Source organism: Scyliorhinus canicula, chromosome 18, assembly GCF_902713615.1.
Source record: "Scyliorhinus canicula chromosome 18, sScyCan1.1, whole genome shotgun sequence".
NCBI lineage: Eukaryota > Metazoa > Chordata > Chondrichthyes > Carcharhiniformes > Scyliorhinidae > Scyliorhinus > Scyliorhinus canicula.
Window position 1 is genome coordinate 141,229 of NC_052163.1, and position 25,071 is coordinate 166,299.

The window sequence follows — 25,071 nt, forward strand, 5'->3', positions numbered from 1 at the left end:
GCCCCCTCTCCCCCCACACCCATCGGCTCGCCCCCTCCCCCCCCCCCCTCTCCTCCCCCGTCTCCCCCAACACCCGCAGGGCCCCCCTCTCTCCCCCAACACCCGCAGGTCCCTCCTCTCTCCCCCAACACCCGCAGGTCCACCCTCTCTCCCCCACACCCCCAGGGGGGTCTCCCCCACACCCACAGGGGGGTCTCCCCCCCACCCCCCCCCCCCCCCCCCCCCCCTCGGCAGTGTCAATTTCAGCGGCCGGCTGATTGTTTCAGTGAGAGAGCAGCTTCCCTCTCCGGATCAAAGTGAGCCGGCCGCTGAAATTGACACTGCCGGCTGCTCTCTCCCTCCAATCCAACTTTTAAGTTTTAATGTTTCTCATTGGAGGGAGAGAGCAGCCGGCAGTGTCAATTTCAGCGGCCGGCTCACTTTGATCCAGAGAGGGAAGCTGCTCTCACTGAAATAATCAGCCGGCCGCTGAAATTGACACAACTGACAGTTGGGGTCCATAAGCCCCCCCGCGGTATATCGCGAACCGCGGTATTGCGGAGCGCGGTATAACGGGGGACTACTGTAGTATAACTTTACCCATTAGTGTTCATATACATACATCCAATAGCTGAGAGAGATAGTTCACTCAAGGATATATAGATCAGCAATATATGGTTCAAAGATATAAAAGAATTGTGGTGTTTGAGCATAAATGCTGCACCCCCAATAGGCTTAACTTCCGAGAATCACTACTTTATTAGGAGGATCTACTTTTGAATGTGTGCGTTCATTATGCTGCTATCACTGAATGAAGTGAGCTCGTGGCACCAAAGCGGATCACCTTGTGTTGATGATAAAGCAGGTAGGCAATAGTAATGAAAGTGGAAAGGGTAGACTGAGGCACAATTTTTGCACTTGTACAGGTGGATCATGTGTTGTGTACCTGCTAAGCCTGGTGTTTTCATGCAAGGCAACTCATCACTGTATAATCATGTGGCCCACTCATTATTTTAACACATATAGCCACCATACATAGAAAATCAAAGCAGGCGGCCATTCGGCCCTTCGAGCCTGCTCCGCCATTCATTATCATGGCTGATCATCAAGTTCAATACCCTGATCCTGCCTTCCCCTCATATCCCTTGTTCCCTTTAACCCCAAGAGCTATATCTAACATCTCTAAAAGCAAGACTTTAATCAAATAATACAAAGAAACATGTCATTGAGAACATGATGCAATCAGAAACATTTGCTTGGATTTCCCCATCTATTAATCATAGGCCCATGCACACAATCACTCTAATCAAATTCTTTTAGATCATTGGTTAAGCTCACTGATACGTCAATATTCACTGAGAAACCAAATTCATTCATTTTTATCTGACAAATTTGTTAGAATGAAGACCACAAGAAAATGTTTATTCCCACTCTCATTCAGGCACAGCTACAAGCTTACCGAATCACTGACATGGGGGCAAAGATCAACGAGTTTGCTGCCATCACTGGTACTCATTGAGCACCTAAAGAAAAAAAAAGAGGAACAGACCGTCATTCAATAAAGATCTCGATTACTATACAGTATTAAGTTGGACCCACAAAACAAACCACATCTAAAAACAGAATATGGTGATCCCATAAACACTGTACAGTAAAGGTTGGAGATATGAACAATAGAGAGAGTTGGGGGGGGGGGGGGGGGGAGAGAAAAGAGAGAGAGAGAGAGACAGAGACAGAGAGAGGAAGTAACAGAACAAGTGAGATATCAAATCTTAACAGACAGTTATGGGACAGTTCTCTGCCGCCTCACAGCTCTAGGGATCCAGGTTCAATTACAGCCTCGGATGACTGAGAAGTTTGCACTTTCTCCCAGTGTCTGCATGGGTTTCCTCCGGTGCTCCAGTTTCCTCACACAGTCCAAAGAAGTGCAAGTTAGATGGATTGGCCATTAGTGTCCAAAAGGTTAGGTGGGGTTACTGGGTTAGAACAAAGAACAAAGAAAAGTACAGCACAGGAACAGGCCCTTCGGCCAACCAAGCCTGCGCCGACCATGCTGCCCGTCTAAACTAAAATCTTCTACACTTCCTGGATCCGTATCCCTCTATTCCCATCCTATTCATGTATTTGTCAAGATGCCCCTTAAATGTCTCTATCGTCCCTGCTTCCACCACCTCCTCTGGCGGCGAGTTTCAGGCACCCACTAGCCTCGGCGTAAAAAAAACTTGTCTCGTAGATCTCTAAACCTTGCCCCTCGCACCTTAAACCTATCCCCCCTAGTAATTGACCCCTCTACCCTGGGAAAAAGTCTCTGACAATCCACTCCGTCCATGCCCCTCATAATTTTGTAGACCTCTATCAGGTCGCCCCTCAAACTCCATCGTCCCAGTGAGAACAAACCGAGTTTATTCAACCGCTCCTCCTAGCTAATGCCCTCCATACCAGGCAAAATCCTGGTAAATCTCTCCTGCACCCTCTCTAAAGCCTCCACATCCTTCTGGTAGTATGGTGACCAGAATTGAACACGATACTCCAAGTGTGGCCTAACTAAGGTTCTATACACCTGCAACCAGCTGCTTACCAGGGGTAAGCAATGGGGCACAGGTCTCTGGCACAGAGTCTGTCCCTGTTGCTCAGAAGGGAAGGGAGAAGAGGAACAGAGCACTTGTCATTGAGGACTCCATAGTTAGAGGAACAGACAGGAGGTTCTGTGGGAACGAAAGAGACTCACGGCTGGTATGTTGCCTCCCAGGTGCCAGGGTTCGTGATGTCTCTGATCGTGTTTTTAGGATCCTTAAGAGGGAGGGGGAGCAGCCCCAAGTCGTGGTCCACATAGGTACCAACGACATAGGTAGGAAGAGAGATGGGGATTTGAGACAGAAATTCAGGGAGCTAGGGTGGAAGCTGAGAGCTAGAACAAACAGAGTTGTTATCTCTGGGTTGTTACCCATGCCACGTGCTAGCGAAGTGAGAAATAAGGAGAGAGAGGAGTTGAAAAGGTGGCTATAGGGATGGTGCAGGAGGGAGGGTTTTGGTTTCCTGGATAATTGGGGCTCATTCTGGGGTAGGTGGGACCGCTACAAACAGGATGGTCTACACCTAAACCAGAGGGGCACCAATATCCTGGGGGGGAGATTTGCTAGTGCTCTTCGGGGGGGTTTAAACTAATTCAGCAGGGGGATGGGAACCTAAATTGTAGTCCCAGTGTACAGGATGTTGAGAGTAGTGAGGACAGGGATAGGGTTAAAAGTTCGAAAGAGGGCACTGGCAAGCAAGACGCTGGTTTGAAGTGTGTCTACTTCAACGCCAGGAGCATCCGGAATAAGGTGGGTGAGCTTGCAGCATGGGTTGGTACCTGGGATCTCGATGTTGTGGCGATCTCGGAGACATGGGTAGAGCAGGGACAGGAATGGTTTTTGCAGGTTCCAGGATTTAGATGTTTCTGTAAGAACAGAGAAGATGGTAAAAGAGGGAGGGGGTGGCATTGTTAATCAAGGAAAGTATTACGGCGGCAGAAAGGACATTTGAGGACTCGTCTACTGAGGTATATGGGCCGAGGTTAGGAACAGGAGAGGAGAGGTCACCCTGTTGGGAGTTGTCTATAGACCTCCGAATAGTTCCAGAGATGTAGAGGAAAGGATTGCAAATATGATTCTCGACAGGAGCGAGTGTAACAGGGTAGTTGTTATGGGGGACTTTTGTGCAGTGTGTGCAGGAGCGTTTTCTGACACAGTATGTAGACAGGCCAACAAGCGAGGCCACATTAGATTTGGTACTGGGTAATAACCCGGCCAGGTGTTAGATTTAGATGTAGGTGAGCACTTTGGTGACAGTGATCACAATTCGGTTATGTTTACTTTAGCGATGGGCAGGGATAGGTATATACCACAAGGCAAGAATTATAGCTGGGGGAAAGGCAATTATGATGCTATTCGGCAAGATTTAGGATGTATAGGATAGGGAAGGAAACTTCAGGGGATGGGTACAATCGAAATGTGGAGCTTATTTAAGGAACAGCTACTGAGTGTCCTTGATAAGTATGTACCTGTCAGGCAGGGAGGAAGTGGTCGAGCAAGGGAACCGTGGTTTACTAAGGAAGTTGAAGCACTTGTCAAGAGGAAGAAGGAGGCTTATGTTAGGATGAAACATGAAGGCTCAGTTAGGGCACTTGAGAGTTACAGGTTAGCCAGGAAGGACCTAAAAGGAGAATTAAGAAGAGCGAGGAGAAGACACGAAAAGAGGACGCGAATAGGATCAAGGAAAACCCTAAGGCTTTCTATAGGTATATCAGGAACAAAAGAATGACTAGAGTAAGATTAGGGCTAATCAAGGATAGTAGTGGAAAGTTGTGTGTGGAATCAGAGGACATAGGGGAAGCGTTAAATGGATATTTTTCATCAGTGTCAACACTGGAGAAAGACAATGTTGTCGAGGAGAATACTCAGGGACAGTCGACCAGGCTAGATGGGATTGAGGTTCACAAGGAGGAGGTGTTAGCAATTTTGGAAAGCATAAAAATAGATAAGTCCTCTGGGCCAGGTGGGATTTATCCTAGGATTCTCTGGGAAGCCAGGGAGGAGATTGCAGAGCCTTTGTCCTTGATCTTTATGTCGTCTTTGTCGACAGGAATAGTGCCGGAAGACTGGAGGATAGCAAATGTTGTCCCCTTGTTCAAGAAGGGGAGTAGAGACAACCCTGGTAATTATAGACCTGTGAGCCTTACTTCGGTTGTGGGTAAAATGTTGGAAAAGGTTATAAGAGATAGGGTGTATAATCATCTTGAAAAGAACAAGTTGATTAGCGACAGTCAACACGGTTTTGTGAAGGGTAGGTCATGCCTCACAAACCTTAGAGTTTTTTTGAGAAGGTGACCAAACAGGTGGATGGGGGTAAAGCGGTTGATGTGGTGTATATGGATTTCAGTAAGGCGTTTGATAAGGTTCCACACGGTAGGCTATTGCAGAAAATACGGAAGTATGGGATTGAAGGTGATTTAGCAGTTTGGCTCAGTAATTGGCTAGCTGAAAGAAAACAGAGGGTGGTGGCTGATCGCAAATGTTCATCCTGGAGTTCAGTTACTAGTGGTGTACCGCAAGGATCTGTTTTGGGGCCACTGCTGTTTGTCATTTTTATAAATGACCTGGAAGAGGGTGTAGAAGGATGGGTTAGTAAATTTGCAGATGACACGAAGTTCGGTGGAGTTGTGGATAGTGCTGAAGGATGTTATAGGTTACAGAGGGACATAGATAAGCTGCAGAGCTGGGCTGGGGGGTGGCAGATGGAGTTTAATGCGGAAAAGTGTAAGGTGGTTCACTTTGGAAGGAGTAACAGGAATGCAGAGTACTGGGCTAATGGCAAGATTCTTGGTAGTGTAGATGAACAGAGAGATCTCGGCATCCAGGTACATAAATCCCTGAAATTTGCCACCCAGGTTAATAGGGCTGCTAAGAAGGCATATGGTGTGCTAGCCTTTATCAGCATTTATTGAGTTTCGGAGCCACAAGGTCATGCTGCAGCTGTTCATAACTCTGGTGCGGCCGCTCCTGGGGTACTGCGTGCAGTTCTGGTCACCACATTATAGGAAGGATGTGGAAGCTTTGGAAAGGGTTCAGAGGAGATTTACTAAGATGTTGCCTGGTATGGAGGGAAGGTCTTACGAGGAAAGGCTCAGGGACTTGAGGTTGTTTTCGCTAGAGAGAAGGCTGAGAGGTGACTTAATAGAGACATATAAGATAGTCAGAGGGTTAGATAGGGTGGACAGTGAGAGTCTTTTTCCTCGGATGGTGATGACCAACACGAGGGGACACAGCTTTAAAGATGCAAGGCAGTGCTTTGAATGCGAGCATTTGCAGGTAATTAAGTCTTTAAATATCCAGAGATAGGGGTAACCCCAGGTTAAAGAGGTGTGTATTGTCTCAAGCCAGGACAGTTGGTAGGATTTCGCAAGCCTAGGCCAGATAGTGGGGGATGAATGTAATGCGACATGAATCCAAGGTCCCAGGGGCAGCACGGTGGCCTAGTGGTTAGCACAACCGCCTCACGGCGCTGAGGTCCCAGGTTCGATCCCGGCTCTGAGTCACTGTCCGTGTGGAGTTTGCACATTCTCCCCGTGTCTGCGTGGGTTTCGCCCCCACAACCCAAAAATGTGCAAAGTAGGTGGACTGGCCACGCTAAATTGCCCCTTAATTGGAAAAAAATAATTGGCTAATCTAAATTTATAAAAAAAAAAATGAATCCAAGGTCCCGGTTGAGGCCGTACTCATGTGTGCGGAACTTGGCTACAAGTTTCTGCTCGGCAATTCTGCACACAACCTCAAACCATTGTTTGCAGCAAACTACCCAGCCTTCAGAACAGTGACCACGGCACCACACAACCCAGCCACGGCAACCTCTGCAAGACGTGCCAGATCATCGACATGGGTACCACCATTACACGTGAGAATACCACCCACCAGGTACACAGTACATACTCATGCGACTCGGCCAACATTGTCTACCTCATACGCTGCAGGAAAGGATGTCCCGAAGCATGGTACATTGGTGAGACCATGCAGACGCTGCGACAACGAATGAACGGGCATCGCGCGACAATCATCAGGCAGGAATGTTCCCTTCCAGTCGGGGTACACTGCAGCAGTCAAGGGCATTCAGCCTCTGATCTCCAGGTAAGCGTTCTCCAAGGCGGCCTTCAGGCACCAACGCAAAATCGCCGAACAGAAACTTATAGCCAAGTTCCGCACACATGAGTGCGGCCTCAACCGGGACCTTGGATTCATGTCGCATTACATTCATCCCCCACTATCTGGCCTAGGCTTGCAAAATCCTACCAACTGTCCTGGCTTGAGGCAATTCACACCTCTTTAACCTGGGGTTACACCTATCTCTGGATCTGTAAAGACTTAATCACCTGCAAACGCTCGCATTCTAAGCATTGTCTAGCATCTTTGAATTTGTCTATATACATGTTTCTGGAACATACCTCTTCATTCACCTGAGGAAGGAGCAGTGATCTGAAAGCTCATGTTTGAAACAAACATGTTGGACTTTAACCTGGTGTAATAAGACTTCTTACTGTGCTCACCCCAGTCCAACGCTGGCATCTCCACATCTGAACTAAGTCAGAAGGTAATGGGTTCAAGCCCCAATCCAGAAACAAATCCACAATCCATCCCAAGTACAGCACTGATGTAGTTATCTTCTCTCTGTTGAGATGTAAAATTCAAGAACATCGTCTGCCCTACCAGGTAGATATAAAAGATGCTGTGGTATTATTTTTAGACAGTAAGAGAGCTCTCTCATGTCCTGGCCAATATTTATTCCTCAACAACAGAATATCTGGTCATTTATATCATTACTGTTTATGGGGCAGCCACTGGAGGGACTCTGCTAAACTGAGTGGAGAAAATTAACTGAGGAAATATAAAATAGATTCCCCCAGGCCTCCAATATTTTAATAGATAATCACTGCTATGCAAAATAAAGCAAAGGAAACATTTATTCACATCTCAACAGCATCAAAGATTTACAACTGGAAGGTCAGGGGCTACTATTATATCCGAGCTTCTCAATATGTGCTGTTTTGAGCAGAAAATAGTGAAAATAAAAAATGTCAACGTCAAAAAAGATTTTGCAACAATTTCCCTTTCTCACTGCCAAAGGGACTAAACTCCTTATACTGTTCAATAAGTGCTGGATGCAACCCAACACTTTTCTCAACTCAATACGTGACAGCATTATTGGAGTACATTCAGCAAGTAGATTATTGCAGCTCAAGGCAGCATTTCACCAAAACCTTCTCAAAGCAATGAGAGATGGGCCATGAATGCCAGCCTAGCTGCTGATGCCGATATCCTGAACTGAAAACTGATTCAAGTGGTTAGATTCTAATGTGGGGGTTCCATCAGTTAAACCAGATATCCAAACTTAAACACTTGGATCAAAATATCATCAACTACAGATTGCAGGTTTGCCTTCCTCAATCACTGGAGAGAAGTCTATTGTAATATTTCTACTGCTACTCCTATGGAGAACTGCAAGTTTCAGCACAGACTGACGATTGAATCTGATGTTATTGGTCTGCACAGCTCAGAACCAACAGGATAGTTATTTCTACTATATAATGAAACTGCTTATAAAATGAAACCCAACGACAAGTCGCTCCTTCCATAACCCCATTTTACACAACCATATAAAAATATACACAATTAGAATGAAAGAGCGTGGAGTGATACCTGGCTCCGTTTGATAGTTTTAGGATAAGCTGGGCCACAATGTTGTCAACTTTTCCTAGCCAGCAATCGAAGGCTATGTAGTCACCATAGACAAATGGCTGAGAAAGAACGTGTATTAACAGAGTCAGTTTTGATTTTGCATTAAAACTTTTTTTTTTTTACAAAAGTGCATTACGCCACACAAAAATAATCATGCATTTCAAAAGTAATTTTCTTAGTCACTGATGTTACATGAAAGCACGAGTTCTTATACAACAGATGTTTAATGCCATGCACAGCTTCGCAGACTCAGCAATAGTGCTGTGGGGGCTTGGGATTTGCAAGCACTGGGGAGAACGAGCAGGTAGCTACAAGAAGCAGCAGCAACAGGCCAGAAAGACTAGTTACAGTAGAAAAGGAAAAATCTTCAGGGCTACAGGGGAAGAAAAACCTCTATCCCAGAGTGCAGTGGAGGCTGGGACACTAAAAAAACGTAGGAGGCAGATAGTTTTTTAATTAGCAGGAAAAGAATGATTATTGGAAGCAGGCAGGAAGGTGGAGATCAGGCCAAGCTCGGATCAGCCATGATGTTATTGAAAGGCGGAGCAGGCTCAAGGCCCTCCAAGCCTGTGCCGACCATGCTGCCTGTCTTAACTAAAATCTTCTATACTTCCTGGGTCCGTATCCCTCTATTCCCATCCTATTCATGTATTTGTCAAGATGCCCCTTAAATGTCTCTATCGTCCCTGCTTCCACCACCTCCTCCGGCAGCGAGTTCCAGGCACCCACTACCCTCTGTGTCAAAAAACTTGCCTCGTACATCTCCTCTAAACCTTGCCCCTCGCACCTTAAACCTATGCCCCCTAGTAATTGACCCCTCTACCCTGGGAAAAAGTCTCTGACTATCCACTCTGTCTATGCCCCTCATAATTTTGTAGACCTCTATCAGGTCACCCCTCAGCCTCCGTCGTTCCAGTGAGAAAAAAAACGAGTTTATTCAACCGCTCCTCATAGCTAATGTCCTCCATACCAGGCAACATCCTTGTAAAACTCTTCTGCACCCTCTCGAAAACCTCCACATCCTTCTGGTAGTGTGGCGACCAGAATTGAACACTATACTCCAAGTGTGGCCTAACTAAGGTTCTATACAGCTGCAACATGACTCGCCAATTCTTATACTCAATGCCCCGTCCAATGAAGGCAAGCATGTCATATGCCTTCTTGACTACCTTCTCCACCTGTGTTGCCCCTTTCAGGGACCTGTGCACCTAGATCTCTCTGACTGTCACTACTCTTGAGGGTTCTACCATTCACTGTATATTCCCTACCTGCATTAGTCCTTCCAAAATGCATTACCTCACATGTCCGGATTAAACTCGATCTGCCCAAGTCTCCAAACGATCTAAATCCTGCTGTCCTCTGACAGTCCTCATCGCTATCCGCAATTCCACCAACGTTTGTGTCGTCCGCTAACTTACTAATCAGACTAGTTACATTTTCCACCAAGTCATTTATATATACTACGAACAGCAAAGGTCCCAGCACTGATCCCACCGGAACACCACTAGTCACAGCCCTCCAATCAGAAAAGCACCCTTCCATTGCTACTCTCTGCCTTCCATGACCTAGCCAGTTCTGTATCCATCTTGCCAGCTCACCCCTGATCCCGTGTGACTTTTGTAGCAGTCTGCCATGAGGGACCTTGTCAAAGGCCTTACTGAAGTCCATATAGACAACATCCACTGCCCTACTGCATCAATCATCTTTGTGACCTCTTCGAAAAACACTATCAAGTTAGTGAGACACAACCTCCTCTTCACAAAACCGTGCTGCCTCTTGCTAATACGTCCATTTGGTTCCAAATGGGAGTAGATCCTGTCTCGAAGAATTCTCTCCAGTAACTCTTATGTTCTTTTGTTGTATGAAACAGCAGAGGAAGATGTGAATTTGACTGATCATGACTAGAAAGTCCATTAAATGAATAAAACTCGTCCAGAAGGTGAACGAGGCTGAGGAAGAGGCACATATGAAAATGAAAATTGCTTATCGTCACGAGTAGGCTTCAATGAAGTTACTGTGAAAAGCCCCTAGTCGCCACATTCCGGCGCCTGTCCGGGGAGGCTGGTACCTTCAACAGCAGAAAAAGACCGAGGTTGGGAAGCAACTGTGGTTTCTGTAGAGTGTAGGAGGCCAGGACAGGCAGTGATGGGGAGGGTGTTTTTTATTATTTCATGGGAGAGCGCATCACTGGCAAAACCTGCATTTATTGGCCATCCCTAATTGGATTGAGAAGGTGGTAGCAAGCTGCTTTCTTGAACCACTGTAACCCATGTGGTGTAATTAAACATAACGTAGTTAGGGAGGCAGTTCCAGGACTTTGAACCTGCAGCACTGAAGGATACTTCCAAATCAGGATGGTGTGTGGCTTTGGGGTGAAATTGAAGATGCTGATGTACCCATCCACCTGCTGCCCTTGTCCTTCTAAGTGGTAAGGGTCACAGGTTTGGAAGATGCACCTGAAGATACTTTGGTGAGTTGCTGCAGTGCGTCTTGCAGATGGTGCACACTGCTGCCACTGTGTAGTCTTGGAAGGAGTGAATTTTTAAGATGGTGGATGGGGTGCCAATCAAGCGGGCTGCTTTGGTATTGAGCCTCTCTAGTGTTGTTGGAGCTGCACTCATTCAGCCAAGCGGAGAGTATTCCACCACACTCCTGACATGCGCACAGGCTTTGGGGAGTCAGTATGTGTGTTACTCAGAATTCTCAGTCTCCAAACTGCTCTTGCAGCCAGTGTTTATATAGAGACAAAGAAACACAAAAACTAGGAGCAGTGGTAGACAATTCAACCCTCGAGCCTGCTCCACTGTTCAATATGATCATGGCTGATTCTCTATCGCACTGCCATATTCACGCCCCATCCCCATACCCCTTGATGCCATTAAAATCTAAAAATTATTTAACTCTAACACATTCAGTGACTTGCCCCCCCACAGCCTTTTATGGTAGAGAATTCCAAACGTTCACTACACTTTGAGTTAAGAAAGTTTTCCTCATCTCCGTCCTAAATGGTCTCCCCCGTATCCTGAGAATGTGACCCTGGATCTAGATTCCCCAAACAAGGAAACATGCTCCCTGCATCTAGTCTGTCAGCCCTGTTAGAATTTTATCCGTTTCAATCAGATCTCCTCTCATTCTTCTCATCTCCAGTGAACACAGGCCCAGTCAATCCAATCTCTCTTCATAGGACAGTCATGCCAAGCCCTGTATCAGCCTAATGAACCTCCATTGCACTAAATCTGTGGAAAAGTATAATCCTCTCTCAGGTAGGGAGAACAAAACTGCGCACAATACTCCATGTGTGGACTCACCAAGGCCCTGTAAACCTGCAATAAAGCATCCCTACTTCTGAACTCAAAACCTCTTTAGGGTGGCATAGTAGCAGTGGTTAGCACTGTGGCTTCACAAGCACCAGAGTCCCAGGTTCGATTCCCGTTTGAGTCACTGTTCTGTGCAGAGCCTGCGCGTTCTCCCAGTGTCTGCGTAGGTTTCCTCCGGGGCTCCGGTTTCCTCCCACAGTCCAAAGATGTGCAGGTTAGGTGGATTGGCTATGATCAATTGCCCCTTAAGTGTTCAAAAGGTTAGGTGGAGTTACTAGATTACGAGGATAGGGTGGAGGAGTGGGCTTAAGTAGGGTGCTCTTTCCAAAGGCCGTGCAGACTCGATGGGCCGAATGGCCTGTTTCTGCACTGTAAATTCTATGATTCTATGAACAGTTTTGCTCCTCTTATCTAATGGAGGCAGTCCCAGAGAAGGGTCAGTAGGTTGATCCGGGTATGGAGGGATTTCGAGGAGACGTTAAGTAGATTGGACCTGCATTCATTGGGAGTTTAGAAGAAGGAGACAAATTTATTGAGGGCATATAGAATTCTCAGGAAGCTTGACAGGTGCTGAGAGGTTGTTTCCCCTTGTGGGAGAGTCTAGGGCCAGAGGATAATCTGGGTAAGGGGTTACCCATTTAAGACCAGAGACCATAAGATATAAGAGCAGAATTAGGCCTCTTGGTCCACCGAGTCTGCTCCGCCATTCAATCATGGCCGATATGTTCCTCACCCCCATTCTCCTGCCTTCTTCTCAGACAGAGATGAGATGAATTTCTTCTCTCAAGAGGGCAGTGAATGTGTAAATTCTTTACCGCAGAGGGCTGTAGAGTCTGGGTTAAGTATGTTCAATACTGAGATGGACAGATGTATAATCAGTGAAGGGAATCAAAAGTTATGGGGATAAGGCGGGGAAAGTGGAGGGTTTTTTTGTTCATGGGATATGGGCGTCGCAGGCTGTGTCAGCATTTACTGCCCATCCCTAATTGTACTTGAGGGGCAGTCGAGAATCAATCACATTGCTGCGGGTCTGGAGTCACATGTAGGTCAGACCGGGTAGGGATGGCAGATTTCCTTCCCTAAAGGATATAGTGAACCGGTGGGTTTTTACAACAATGATTTGTCATCATTAGACTTTTTATTCCAGATTTTAATTGAATTCAAATTTCACTGTCTGCAGTGGCGGGATTTGAACCTGGATCCCGAGAGCATTACTCTGGGTTTCTGGTTAATAGTCCAGTGACAATACCACTACGCCACCCCCTCCCAAAGCCTGTCCAGCATCTACAAGGCGCAAGTAATGGAATACTTGTCACTTGCCTGGATGAGTGCTGCTCCAGCAACACTCAAGAAGCTCAGCACCATCCACGACAAAGCAGCCCGCTCGATTGCTCCCCCTTCCACAAACATTCAAACCTTCCATCACCGACAGACAGTGGCATCCTTGTGTACCATCTACAGATGCACTGCAGTAAACTCACCAAGGTTCATTAGACAACAGCTTCAAACCATTACCAGCTTTGAAGGTCAAGAGCAGCAGATACCTGTGAAACCCAACCACCTGAAGGCTCCCTCCAAGTCACTCGCCATCCCGACTTGGTCACTGGGTCAAAATCCTGAAACTCCCTCACTAACAGCACAGTGAGTGTACCTACATCTTAAGGACTGCAGTAGTTCACCAAGGCAACTCACCACCATGAGGGAGCTGAATGTAGCAGATAGGGAGAAATTTGTCCCATTCATAAAACAATTAAGAACGAGGGGGCTTGGAAGTGTGGAGGAGGCAGGTTCAAATTAAGGTATTCAAGATGGCATTAGATGATTATCTGAATGGAAACCATGTGCAGTGTTAAAGGGAAAAGGGGCAGCAGGGTAGCATGGTGGTTAGCATAAATGCTTCACAGCTCCAGGGTCCCAGGTTCGATTCCCGGCTGGGTCACTGTCTGTGTGGAGTCTGCACGTCCTCCCCCTGTGTGCGTGGGTTTCCTCCGGGTGCTCCGGTTTCCTCCCACAGTCCAAAGATGTGCGGGTTAGGTGGATTGGCCATGCTAAATTGCCCGTAGTGTCCTAATTAAAGTAAGGTTAAGGGGGGGTTGTTGGGTTACGGGTATAGGGTGGATACGTGGGTTTGAGTAGGGTGATCATGGCTCGGCACAACATTGAGGGCCGAAGGGCCTGTTCTGTGCTGTACTGTTCTATGAAAGGCAGGAGAATAATAATCATAGGCATTGACGGCTGAATGGTTTCCTTCTGCGCTGTAACAATTCTGTGATCTACAATGCATTTCCAAGTGTATTAGAGGCAGATTCAATTTTGATTTTCTAAGGAAATTTAACTTGAAGGGGAAAAAAACTTGCAGGACTACAGGAAAAATGCAAAGGTATGGGAGTAGCTGAATTGCTCCTACAGGAAGCTGAAGGGACTCAACTGGTCTTTTTACATGCTGTAGCCATTCTATGGATGCGTAGTAATGCAAAGAGGCAGAGCGCTTGTGTGCTAGAGAGAGAGGGAGAGAGAGAGATGGTGTTCATGGCCATTTGGAAAGAGGAGGAGGAAAAAGAACAAGAATATTTTACAAGCAGTGCCTTGGGACAGCAAAATCATGAATCCCATCATAGCACAGCTTTGCTCCACTGTGGCTAAACGGTGTTGGGTCTTTGGACTGGACTCTGCTTAGCTTGGCACCCTGGCCAGGTGTCGCAGTAGAACAGCAAAATTGTATCAGGTGAATAACCAGCAATGGGCAAAGATTAATTTTAGCAGCTCCAAATGCAATGAAACTGTGGACCTATCCTGGAAATGGAACTTGGGAGTTTTCAGGATAAGGTCCGAAGTTCCACTTACCTTAAGTATTAGGCTCGGAGAAAACAGGTGAGAAGAGAAGAATATTTTGCAGGAAAGGTAACACTTCAATACAGATATATATTTCTGCTTAAATGTCAATGTCTGCTCCTTAAAACTACAAAGTTAATAGCCAAGGAGGCAAAACCGCAAATAACTCTTTATAAACTTAATATATCAAAATTATTGCTCAATCCATTTCAGACAACAGATGAAGGAACATTATAATAAATTTAAAACTATCAGTAAATTAAATAGGGTGGCCGACAATATTTCCTGGAGGAACATTAGCACCAAAGACTAGTTGGGTTGAAAAGTCTTTCCCATGCATAGTGTGCTACATCAATTCATCACAGCCAATAGCTTCAATAAAAGGAAAATACTGTGGATTACTGGAATAAAAACAGAACCCCAGCAGGTCTGGCATCTACTACAAAGAGAGAGAAACAGAGTTAATATATAGAGTCCAATATGGCTGCTTTGGAACTGAAGAGAGGTAGGTATCTCCATCTCCAGGGTTTTATACTGTTGAAAAAGGTGTGCGCGTGTGTATATGTATGCATGCATGTTCCGGCGGGGTGGGGGGCAGTTGGCGGGTTTCACTCACTCAGTCCAGCTTGCACTGGGTTTCACTCAGTCCGCAAGTACGATCCTGACACTCACTCACTTGCCATTGCAATTCACTACCTTGCTCTCATGCTGACGTTTCAGCCTGCTACAATGTTCCAGTGAAATGCACTGCATGCCAGATGAAGAGCACCTCACCATCCAATTTGACATTTTGCAGCCTTCTGGACTCAACATGAGCTCTGTCCTCCATTTTGTGCCCCCCGCCCGCCACGCACTCTAAAAATGCCAGTTGTTAGGCTCCTTCCTGGTTATTCCTCATTCTCTTTCTTTTATTTTGCCGTTACATTTTTGATCCATGGATGATTAATGTACAGCAGAAGAACCTAGAAACAGGAGAGATCACTTTGATGGTCTGTGCTGGTTTAAACTAGAGCTGCAGGATTTGGGCCACCAGTGAAAGAGATGGGCTGGGACTCGTATTGATTGATTGGCTGGGGGCAGCTACATTGGTCCAAAGGGCTGTGCTCTGCCTGGTAACAGCTGCCATGATGTGGAGATGCCAGCGTTGGACTGGGGTGGGCACAGTAAGAAGTCTTACAGCACCAGGTTAAAGTCCAACATGTTTGTTCCAGATGAAGAGGTATGTTCCAGAAACATATACGTAGACAAATCAAAGATGCAAGACAGTGCTTTGAATGCGAGCATTTGCAGATAATTAAGTCTTTAAAGATAGAGATGAAAATGAAATGAAATGAAAATAGCTTATTGTCACGAGTAGGCTTCAATTAAGTTACTGTGAAAAGCCCCTAGTCACCACATTCCGGCGCCTGTCCGGGGAGGCTGGTACGGGAATCGAACCGTGCTGCTGGCTTGGGTCTGCTTTAAAAGCCAGCGATTTAGCAGCGTGAGCTAAACCAGACAGGGGTAACCCCAGGTTAAAGAGGTGTGAATTGTCTCAAGCCAGGAGAGTTGATAGGATTTCACAAGCCTAGGCCAGATAGTGAGGGATGAATCTAATTAGACATGAATCCAAGATCCCGGTTGAGACCACACTATGTGTGCGGAACTTGGCTATAAGTTTCTGTTCGGCGATTTTGCGTTAGTGCCTGAAGACCTCCTTGGAGAACGCTTAACCAGAGATCAGAGGCAGCGTATGAGGTAGACAACATTGGCCGAGTTGCACGAGTATGTACTGCGTACCTGGTGGGTGGTATTCTCACGTGTAATGGTGGTACCCACGTCGATGATCTGACATGTCTTGCAGAGATTGCCATGGCTGGGTTGTGTGGTGTCGTGGTTGCAAACCATTGTTTGCAGCAAACTACCCAGCCTTCAGAACAGCGACCACGACACCACACAACCCAGCCAAGGCAATCTGCAAGACGTGCCAGATCATCGACATGGGTACCACCATTACGTGCGAGAACACCACCCACCAGGTACGCGGTAACCTTCTCCAGAAAGCCTACGGGGCCTGTAGAACACAGAACATACAGTGCAGAAGGAGGTCATCCGGCCATCAAGTCTGCACCGAACCACTTAAGCCCTCACTTCCACCCTAGCCCCATAACCCAATAACCTCTCCTAACCTTTTTTGGACACTAAGGGCAATTTAGCATGGTCAATCCACCTAACCTGCACGTCGTTGGACTGTGGGAGGAAACCGGAGCACCCGGAGGAAACCTATGTAGACACGGGAAGAACGTGCAGACTCCGCACGGTGACCCAGCAGGGAATCAAACCTGGAACCCTGGCGCTGTGAAGCCACAGTGTTAGCCACTTGTGCTACTGTGCTGTATTCTGTAATTAATAATATGGAAAAAAGTGTCATTTGAAACATGGAAGTCTGGCAATACCAGATTTAAGAAACATGAGAGCATGTAGGGAAAGATCCCACGAAGGGTTAACAGCAGCTGCAAAGAGCAGAACTATAAAATGCAGATTCCTCCTCCCAAAACAGGCTTAGCAAACAAACAGGATTTTTGTATGAAGCTAAAAACAATGGCTCACACCTTCATTGAAATTAACAATCTTAGTAAGCATCTGGAAAAGCATGGATGAGGGTTTCAGTTGAGTTGGGTGATAAATGTAAACCTTTCAAGTTATAACCAAGTGGATTTTTAGCATTACGCTAAAAGCAATGGTTCACACCTTCATTGAAGTAAAATCAGCAGATAGAAAAGAATGACTAGGGGGGCAAATATATAGATGTGAAGTTTTGCTAACACCAGGTGAATATGGGAAACTGGAGACAACCTGTCTACAAGAACACAAATTAGACCCAAATCAAGGTCAAAATTATGAGCTGGGGACACAATTCGATAATAAAACTATAGAAATGACAGGAACAAAAATTCACACCCTTCTTGAAATCAAAGCATTTTGAACATCACAAAGGACACAATGTAATCAGATCTATGGGCTAAGGTCATGCCCAAAATGAATACTTAGTCGTGTTAAAGAAATTTAGATTAAAGGTACCTTTTACAATCCAAGTGAAATAAAAGTTACTTTACAATAAAGTCATAAAAACTTAACAGTTAGAAAAATATATAAACCCTGAGAAAGGGGCAGAGAAGCAGAGAAGGAACAAGAGAAGCAAGCAGAGTCAGCTTACAGCCAGCTCGGTCATGGGACAGAGCAAAGCAGCCGAGCTAAAACAGCTAATACATCTAAGGAAGACCAGAATTTAAAGAGGAGGCAGTGTGAGCTCAGAGAGAGCCAGCAGAGCCAGGTCTCACAGCTCGGTACATGGGATCGACAAGACATAGCAACCGAGCTAAACAGTGAATACATCTAAAGAAGACCAGATCCTAAAGAAGATTGATTGTCAAGGTGGGACTGAAGGTCCTTTCAACAAACCAGGAGTGTCCAGAAGCAAGATCTTTTTACCTTTCTGTAAAGACAGCGATTGCAGCTTTAAAAGAAAAAATATAATAATAAAATAACTTAAAAGTTTTAACCTGAAACAGTGGTTATTCCTAAGTCTACTTACTTACTTAGCAACGCGGGACCCAGGATCGATGCTACTAAGTGGCAAGTAGATGAAATCTTCGGTGAAGGTATGGGTTATACCAGGGGATAACTTAAAAACATAGTTTGACCTGAATAGCACCCACAGAAGCCTGCGGAGTCAGGGAGTGAGAATCCCTGTTCACTATTTAGAATGTCGGCCCTTTTTGGTATAGGGGGACTTCTAAGAATAGTGGTGAGTTTTCAACAACAATTCCTGAAACTAGAGACCTGAATATAGACCACCAACTGAAATCAAGGTTTGAAGAGAAATAAGGTGCCTTCCAGTAAAGTTGTCAATACTGTATTTCTAAATTACAGACCATTACAGGCTGCAGTCCAAAGATTTTAATCCGCAAGTTTACTGTGAAGAAAGTACAGACATCCGAAATGAAGACATTTTCCTTTCACTTACAATTTTTACCTCTTTCCATCCCTCTGTTTGTCTGTCGTGTGTGTGCGTGTGCGTGTGCGTGTGTTTGCGTGTGTGTGCGTGTGTGCGTGTGTGTGCGTGTGTGTGTGTGTGCGTGTGTGTGCGTGTGTGTGCGTGTGTGTGCGTGTGTGTGTGGACGCGCGATATATATATATAATATAGAGGGTGGGGAGGCAAGTTAAAGGGAGAGTTAGGAATTAGTTAATCGTTACCAATTGTATCTGCTGCATTTTAGTATAGCTCTTCAGATAGACAAATAGTAATTGGCACTTACATTAGCAGAGGGATTGAATTTAAGAGCCGAGAAGTGATGATGCAGCTGTACAAAACCTTGGTAAGGCCACATTTGGAGTACTGTGTGCAGTTCTGGTCGCTTCATTTTAGGAAGGATGTGGAAGCTTTGGAAAAGGTGCAAAGGAGATTTACCAGGATGTTGCCTGGAATGGAGAGTAGGTCTTACAAGGAAAGGTTGAGGGTGCTTGGCCTTTTCTCATTAGAACGGAGAAGGACGATGGGCAACTTGATAGAGGTTTATAAGATGATCAGGGGAATAGAGTAGACAGTCAGAAACTTTTTCCCCGGGTGGAACAAACCATTACAAGGGGACATAAATTTAAGGTGAATGGTGGAAGATATAGGGGCAGAGGTAGGTTCTTTACCCAGAGAGTAGTGGGGCATGGAATGCACTGCCTGTGGAAACATTAGGGACCTTTAAGCGGCTATTGGATAGGTACATGGATTACAGTAGAATGATGGGGTGTAGATTAATTTGTTCTTAATCTAGGACAAAAGTTCGGCACAACATCATGGGCCGAAGGGCCTGTTCTGTGCTGTATTTTTCTATGTTCTATGTTCTTACAGTGGCAGCCATGGAGTGAGTGGTTGCACACAAGGTGGGTCCTGCATGAGGATTGGTTCTTTGGTCCTTTTTGCCTGCTTTGTGGGGTTGGTGGTGCATGTAGTAAAGTGATAATATTGAAGAACTAGGTTTTCTCCTCTGGTGGGTTATGTCGAAGAGTTGCCAGGCGACATGTGGCGCAGGAGGAGAAAAGATGGCGGAGGGACCTGTGGCATCGTGACCCGCAGTGGTTGGACAGAGCAATTGGTTGGGTTCCTGTTGGCCGTAATTGAAGAACCAAAGGCTGGTGGTCACGGAGGACCTGGCAAGAGTGGCAGAACCATTGGGGCTGCCCCAGAGAGGGTGGAATTGCAGGAGACGGAGAATGTGGTGATCCAGGTGGAATAGACGGATGCCGCCCACGAGGATCAGGTTGCCTCTTTGGAGGCAGAAATGTTGATGATGTTAGGGTGGCAGAATAAGTTGAAGGCCAAGGTCAACGACCTGGAGAACCGGACAAGGAGGCAGAACTTGAGGATCATGGGACTGCCGAAGGCATTACGGAGACAAGAACACGGAATAAGTGACCACGATTGTTCAAGCAGTTGGTGGGGGAATGAGTCTTTGATCACCCTCCTGAAGTGGACTGGGTTCATTGGTCGTTAAGAAAGAAGCCGAAGAGCGGAGGAACCACCCTGGGTAATTGTACGGCTCCAATGGTATTTGGACAAGGGAAGATCAAGGAGATCCGTGAATGTAGCTGGGAAGCCGATACAGTTCATATCCATCAGGGACTTGGGAGCTGAGCTGGCAAAGAGAAGGGCCAGGTTCAACAAGGCCACGGTTGCTCTTTTTAGGAGCAAGTTGCAATTTCAGCATGATTTACCCGGCTCGCTGTGGATTACCCATGGAGGAAGAGAACACCATTTTGATACGGCGGGAGGAGGCTAGAAACTTCATAAAGGACAATCGACTGGGGGGACATTTGAGAAGTTTGGGTGGGTTCACCTGCCCGGTTGAGCCTATGGAATTGTATTTGGGTAGGTGAGGGAGATTGTTTTTGTTTGCTGTTGTTTTCTATTCATAGAATTTACAGGCAGAAGGAGGCCATTCGGCCCATCGAGTCTGCACCAGCTCTTGTAAAGAGCACCCTACCCAAGGTCAACACCGCCACCCTACCCCCACAACCAGTAACCTCACCCAACACTAAGGCTAATTTTGGACACGAAGGGCAATTTATCATGGCCAATCCACCTAACTTGCACATCTTTGTGACTGTGGGAGGAAACCAGAGCACCCGGAGGAAACCCACGCACACACGGGGAGGATGTGCAGACTCCGCACAGACAGTGACCCAAGCCGGAATCGAACCTGGGACCCTGGAGCTGTGAACCCATTGTGCTAGCCACAATGCTACCGTGCTGCCCTTGGTACTGTGATTGTATAGTTTTATAGTTTTGTAGTATCAGCCACTCTGCGTGTGGGGTGGAGACATTGTGGGTATTAAACATTTGTTGGGTATGGTGGGGAGCGCGGGGAGGGGGGGGTGAAGGAGTTTGGTGTTGAAAGTTTTAAGTAGGCTGGGACAAGGGGGGAATATGTGGGTCTTTTTGTAACTAATGGAAATGAAATGGGGGGGGGAAGCCACAGCTGGCTATTTGTGGGGGGTGTGGGGAGGGGAGGTATTTTTTTTGTTTGTTTGAGTTGGGATAGCGAGCTTAGTGCAGGAGGGGGGTTCTTTGTTTGAGATGGGGGGGGGGGGGGGAGGGATTTGCTGATGTCATGCAGTTATTGGGTGGAGGAGGGTGGTGGTGACCATCTTGGGTTGGGTGGGCCTGGGAGGTGGCGAAGTAGGGACCCGGACCCGGGGTGGGGAGGAAATCTAGAGCCCCCAACCAGAGTGGTGAGGGGATCTGAATGGGCCAATCAAAGGTCTTGGGTGTTTGGCCATTTAAAAAGGTTTGAAGGCAGACGTGGTCTTCCTGCAGTAACTCACCTGAGGGTTAAGTACCAACAGGATTGAGAGAAGACTGGGTGGGACAATTGTTCCATTTAGGGTTGGATCGAAGATGAGAGAGACTGCAGTGCTCATTAACAAACAGTAGTTTTTTCAGTGTACTGTAGTGGAGGATCCAGGGGGAAGATACGTGATGGTGAGTGAAGATTGGAGGGGACTCTCGTGGTGCTAGTGAATGTATTTGCTGGAATTTATGAAGGTGTCGGCGAGGATCAGGATTTGGATATGCACCAGTTGATTATGGGGAGGTGGCAGTGAAGGATTGATTGGGTTCATGGAGGGGATGGGGGCTGTGGATGTTGGGCGCCCGAAGGAGAAGAAATTTTCCTTCTTTTCTCACGTACACAGAGATACTCCTGTATCAATTTTTGTTATGGATAAGGCACTGCTTGCAGGGGTGCTGGGGTCAGAATATTCGGCACTTGTTGTCTCAGACCATGCGCCACATTTTGTGGAAGTGTGCATGGAGGAAAGGGGCAGCCAGTGACCGCAATAAAGGTTGGATGTGGGCACTTTTGCCGGATAAGGGGCATGAGAGGATTATGGCTGCTATAGACACTATGTTGAGTTTAATAAAATCGAGGTGGTCTCACCCTCCACATTTTGGGAGGCATTGAAAGCGGTAATTGGGGGGGAACTATCCTTGATCAAGGGCGCATAGGGCAACGTGGAAAGGATGGAAAGACAGAGGTTCGTGGAGGCAGCCGGGCAGCCAGCTGTCGTGGTGCACATAGGCACCAACGATATAGGTAAAAAACAGGATGAGGTCCCACAAGCTGAATTCAGGGAGTTAGGAGTTAAACTAAAAAGTAGAACCTCAAAGGTAGTAATCTCAGGATTGCTACGTGTACCACGAGCTAGTCAGAGTAGAAATGTCAGGATAGATGGGATGAATGCGTGGCTCGAGAGATGGTGCAAGAGGGAGGGATTCAAATTCCTGGGGCTTTGGAACCAGTTCTTGGGGGGTAGGTAGGTGAGCACTTTGGTGATAGTGATCACAATCGGTTATGTTTACTTTAGTGATGGGCAGGGATAGGTATATACCGCAAGGTAAGAATTATAGCTGGGGGACAAGGCAATTATGATGCTATTCGGCAAGTTTTAGGATGTACAGGATGGGGAAGGAAACTGCAGGGGATGGGTACAATCGAAATGTGGAGCTTTTCAAGGAACAGCTACTGCGTGTCCTTGATAAGTATGTACCTGTCAGGCAGGTGGGGGGGGAAGTTGTCGAGCAAGGGAACCGTGGTTTACTAAGGAAGTTGAAGCACTTGTCAAGAGGAAGAAGGTGGTTTATGTTAGGATGAGACATGAAGGCTCAGTTAGGGCACTTGAGAGTTACAAGTTAGCCAGGAAGGACCTAAAGGGAGAGTTAAGAAGAGCGAGGATGAGGACACGAAAAGTCATTGGTGGATAGGATCAAGGCAATCCCTAAGGCTTTCTATAGGTATATCAGGAACAAAAGAATGACTAGAGTAAGATTAGGGGCAATCAAGGATAGTAGTGGAAAGTTGTGTGTGGAATCAGAGGAGATAGGGGAAGCGTTAAATGGATATTTTTCGTCAGTGTAAACACTGACGAAAGACAATGTTGTCGAGGAGAATACTCAGGTTCAGTCGACCAGGCTAGATGGAATTGAGGTTCACAAGGAGGAGGTGTTAGCAATTTTGGAAAGTGTAAAAATAGATAAGTCCCCTGGGCCAGATGGGATTTATCCTAGGATTCTCTGGGAAGCCAGGGAGGAGATTGCAGAGCCTTTGTCCTTGATCTTTATGTCGTCTTTGTCGACAGGAATAGTGCGGAAGACTGGAGGATAGCAAATGTTGTCCCCTGTTCAAGAAGGGGAGTAGAGACAAACCCTGGTAATTATAGACCTGTGAGCCTTACTTCGGTTGTGGGTAAAATGTTGGAAAAGGTTATAACAGATAGGGTTTATAATCATCTTGAAAAGAACAAGTTGATTAGCGATAGTCAACACGGTTATGTGAAGGGTAGGTCATGCCTCACAAACCTTATTGAGTTTTTTGAGAAGGTGACCAAACAGGTGGGATGTAGGGTAAAGCGGTTGATGTGGTGTATATGGATTTCAGTAAGAACATAAGAACTAGGAGCAGGAGTAGGCCATCTGGCCCCTAGAGCCTGATCCGCCATTCAATTAGATCATGGCTGATCTTTTGTGGACTCAGCTCCACTTTCCGGCCCGAACACCCATAACCCTTAATCCCTTTTTTTCTTCAAAAAACTATCTATCTTTACCTTAAAAACATTTAATGAAGGAGCCTCAACGGGCAAGGAATTCCATAGATTCACAACCCTTTGGGTGAAGAAGTTCCTCCTAAACTCAGTCCTAAATCTACTTCCCCTTATTTTGAGGCTATGCCCCCTAGTTCTGCTTTCACCCGCCAGTGGAAACAACCTGCCCGCATCTATACTATCTATTCCCTTCATAATTTTAAATGTTTCGATAAGATCCCCCCTCATCCTTCTAAATTCCAACGAGTACAGTCCCAGTCTACTCAACCACTCCTCGTAATCCAACTCCTTCAGCTCTGGGATTAACCTCGTGAATCTCCTCTGCACACCCTCCAGTGCCAGTACGTCCTTTCTCAAGTAAGGAGACCAAAACTGAACACAATACTCCAGGTGTGGCCTCACTAACACCGTATACAATTGCAACATAACCTCCCTAGTCTTAAACTCCATCCCTCTAGCAATGAAGGACAAAATTCCATTTGCCTTCTTAATCGCCTGTTGCACCTGTAAACCAACTTTGTGATTCATGCACTAGCACACCCAGGTCTCTCTGCACAGCAGCATGCTTTAATATTTTATTGTTGAAATAATGATCCCGTTTGCTGTTATTCCTACCAAAATGGATAACCTCACATTTGTCAACATTGTATTCCATTTGCCAGACCCTAGCCAATTCAGTTAACCTATCCAAATCCCTCTGCAGACTTCCAGTATCCTCTGCACTTTTCGCTTTACCACTCATCTTAGGGTCATCTGCAAACCTGGACACATTGCCCTTGGTCCCCAACTCCAAATTCATCTAGATGGCCTACTCCTGCTCCTAGTCGTAGTCCTTATGTTCTTATTTTGGCAGTAGATCAGCAGTACTCAGCCACCCAAAAGAGTTGAAGGAGAGGAAGAAGCTCAAGATGGTTTTGTTGTCAGTGAAGGTAGTGGGTCAGTTGCGCCAAGTAAGGGTGGTGTTCTATGAGCATGGGGGGGGGGGGGACACAAGTAGGTTGTTTGCACACCAGCTGAGATGGCAGGCGTCAGTGAGGGATACTGGGCAGATAATGGACTATGGGGGCGGAGAGGTGTCTGATCCAGGGAAGGTGAATTGGGCCTTCTACCGGGGGCTGTACAGGTCGGAGGAAGACTCCAGGCCCAGACGGATTCCCAGTGAAATTATAAAATTGTGCGACAGAGTTCGGGCCTCATCTACTGCAAATGTTTAATGGCTCGTTAGCAAGGGGAGAGATCCAGCCCACATTGGCACAAGCTTCGATTTTGCTCATTTTGAAGAAGGACAATGATTCAACCGATATTACTGTTAAATGTGGATGCAAAGTTTTGGCCAAGGTGTTGGCAACTCGCCTGGAGGATTGTGTGCCAAGGGTGATAGCTGAGGACCAGGCGAGGTTTGTGAAGGGGCAACCGTTATTGTCTAATACTAGGTTATTAAATGTGGTGATGACAGCCCTGATGGGTCAGGAAATGGAGGTAATAATAATAATAATAATAATACTACCTTATTGTCACAAGTAGGCTTCAATGAAGTTACTGTG

At 46.4% G+C, this 25,071-nt stretch overlaps 1 protein-coding gene across 1 annotated transcript in view; it reads right to left on the reverse strand.

The window, feature by feature from the left end:
• Positions 1-25,071, reverse strand: part of LOC119953524 ((E3-independent) E2 ubiquitin-conjugating enzyme UBE2O-like) — a 197,595-nt gene that overhangs the window by 109,179 nt on the left and 63,345 nt on the right. Inside the window, exons 5-6 of the mRNA XM_038777892.1 lie at positions 8,208-8,305; positions 1,439-1,502 (exon numbers count right to left, since the gene is read on the reverse strand). Coding sequence (XP_038633820.1) covers positions 1,439-1,502; positions 8,208-8,305 — 162 coding nt within the window. The remainder of the gene's footprint in view (positions 1-1,438; positions 1,503-8,207; positions 8,306-25,071) is intronic.